At 42.3% G+C, this 2,937-nt stretch overlaps 1 protein-coding gene across 1 annotated transcript; it reads right to left on the bottom strand.

The window, feature by feature from the left end:
* Positions 1-479: 479 nt before the first annotated feature.
* Positions 480-1,102, bottom strand: LOC121770705 (wound-induced protein 1-like). The gene has a single exon (XM_042167476.1). It carries the CDS (start codon positions 1,063-1,065, stop codon positions 610-612), a length of 456 nt encoding a protein of 151 aa, XP_042023410.1. The 5' UTR covers positions 1,066-1,102; the 3' UTR covers positions 480-609.
* Between the last annotated feature and the right edge of the window lie 1,835 nt (positions 1,103-2,937).

Here is a 2,937-nt window from a genome sequence, read left to right as displayed (position 1 = left end):
CGGGCATCATCTGCTGCCACGGGTACATGTTGTAGTACCCGGGCACCTGACCCCATCCACTTCCCACAGGGATCGTCGGAGTTTGTGACCCGCTACTCCCGGAACTAGGCTCGTTGTTGAGATCCATTTCCCGTTGTTGATCTTGAACAGAAATTAAGATAGAGAGAGTACTCGTTAAAACAAGTGGTGCGAATGAAAATGACGAGCAAAGCGCGTATATATAATGTTTCGGAAAAAAAAAATTAATTTTCGCGCTAGGCGGTGCGCTGGGCGATCCGGGCGCTGCAATAGCGCCGAACGGACCGCCCAGCCGACCGCCGAGCGCCATATAACCGCCCAGCGCTGCGCGGTTTCTCTCTCCACTCAGCCGCTGGGCGGCTGCAATAGACCGCCCAGCGAACCGCCCAGCGCCGGCGCTCGGCTGGGCGGTCGCTGGGCGCCTATTGTGGATGGTCTAATAAATTCATATACAACTTCTCTGAAATAAAAGATGCAACATTTTAGTCCGCAAACGGCGAAATCTAGGATTCAACTCTCACACTTAATTTACACTTATTTTTATAAAAAAAAGTTAAACATTATTGAATTAGACATATTCATAGTATATAATCAAATGGCAAGCAAGAGGCCGGGCAGCGAGCGCTCCGGCAGTTCCTGAGGGTGGCTCTGCCAAAGAGGGGCGGCGGAGCAACCGAGCGGGCGCACATCCCTAACCGTGAGCCAAGTATTGAAGTATTCTCTAAACTGAGTGATCACCCCATCTCTCAGCGTCCACACGTGCACCCAATACACCTCCGCCCCCTCCCACCCCTCCACAATCACGAGATCGTCCACGATGTCGATGTTCCGAGGCTCGAACTCGAAGTCCCCCGCCGAGGACTCTCCGGTCAGCTTTTTCATCATGTAATGGCACTTCTGCGGCCCGTGGAACCACCATTCCAGGTCCCCCGCGATCTTCAGGCCCGGGATTTCCCCCGCCCCGCCGCTGGACACGGCCTTGTAGAGGCGGCGGACGTCGGCGATGGCCGATGGAGATGAGGCTGCAGCTGCAGGTTTGGACTCCATTGGAATTATGTGATGGTTTGCTTTAGTATTTTTTTTATTCTTTTGCATGGTGTGTTTATGTGTGTAGGATGGAGGGTATTTATAGGTATATGGTGAAGGGGAGGGGGCCCACTGCTAATAATTGCTTTATTTAAATTTGAGATGACTATAGGTTTATAGATTAATTAGATCAACTTTTCCTAATCGTTTTAAATGCATGTGCTAATGATATAGTAGTATTAAATGATTTCGGATTGATGGCATGCTTGTGTTTTACTAATAATAAGAGATAATAAAATTACTCCATAGAATAAGTAAGAATCTGCGAATTCTTATGTACAATAGGATGTGACTATGATAGAGACAAAACCTATAACGAACGACTAGGCAACTTCTTCAAAGCAATAGTGGCGTCCTCGGGGAATAAATTGTCAAGAAATAATGTACTAAGTAGTACTATATGAGAGAGTGATGCAAGGATGAAAAAAAAATATAGGAAATATAATATCTAAAACTAACATAAAATTTGCAAAAAAAATAATATGATGTTTTCGATAATCCAACTTATTTTGCAAGTCTCGTACGAATTTAAGTCATTTAGAAATTATGATTTTTTAAGCTTTGTCAGTTGAAACTACGTCACATATTTGTGAAGATGGATAAACAAAAAGGGTGACTCAAAGAAGTGAAAATCGCTATGATTCAATTAAGGGGAGATGATCAACTAATTTTAAATCTACAACTAGAGATACTCAACCACACATTATCTTAATCCAATGACTAAAATAAGTAAACATTTTTAGTTAATAAAAATTGCATAGGGGTATTTTAGGAAATCAACTTTGTTCTTATATTTTCACATACACACACCATTCACGCTCACACACAAACACACAGTCTCTCCTTCTCCCACGAAGGAGGTGGCGGAGCAGCTTGCACCTCCTCTCCGGCGTCACCCTCCTCTGGCCTGCCTGCCTCTCGCGGCTGCCTCTCCATCTGTGGCCCCCTCCTCCAGTCTACCTCTCGCGGAGTACGACTCACCTCCTCTCGCGGGCACAGACAATATCCCTATCACCAGTGCCCTCGTCGCCTCTTGCTCCCGGACTGATTTGTTGTAATCTCCATCGTACATACTCATGCTCAGCAATCTCCTTCTCCAATTGAAGAATCTTCATCTCAAGAACTAATTTTATCCATCGTCAATTATCGATTTCACAATCTGCATTCACCATACTCATGCAGATTCTATAGATTTTTATCGCTAACGCTGAGATCTCCATCACTCACATTGATTTGTTGTGATCTCCCTAGCCAATTATACAATCTATATAGCTCGCGCTCATGCTCAACAATCTCCATCATCAATTGCAGATTATTCATCGCAAGAATTGATTTTTCCATCGTCAACTGTCAATTTCACGATCTACAAATTTGCTATTTCACACGGACCACATGTCTTCAATCTATCAAATGGACTCGATACCAATTCTAGACAAAGCCTAATTCGAATCTGATTCATCTTCGTATGAAGTGAATATTTCTTATAGTGAAGTAAATCTAACTTATAGTGAAGTATAACGGTTCCTAAGTGTATGGCATATATCAGTAACTAAGACATTATGAAGTGAATATTTCTTATAGTGAAGTACAATAGTTAGCTCGTATACTGAGACATTATGAAGTGAATATTTCTTATAGTGAAATAAATAAGACTTATAGTGAAGTAAAATGGTGCATAAGTATATGGCTTAAACTGAGACCAAGTGAAGTGAATATTTCTTATAGTGAGGTAAACATTTCTTATAGTGAAGTGAATATTGTGACGTATAATGTGCATATAGTGAACTAGTATATGCTAACAATGAAGTATATTGTGCATATAATGTACAATTA

Source organism: Salvia splendens, chromosome 2 (genome assembly GCF_004379255.2).
Source record: "Salvia splendens isolate huo1 chromosome 2, SspV2, whole genome shotgun sequence".
NCBI lineage: Eukaryota > Viridiplantae > Streptophyta > Magnoliopsida > Lamiales > Lamiaceae > Salvia > Salvia splendens.
The sequence above is the reverse complement of the archived record's forward strand: the minus strand, read 5'-3'. Positions and strand labels throughout refer to the sequence as shown.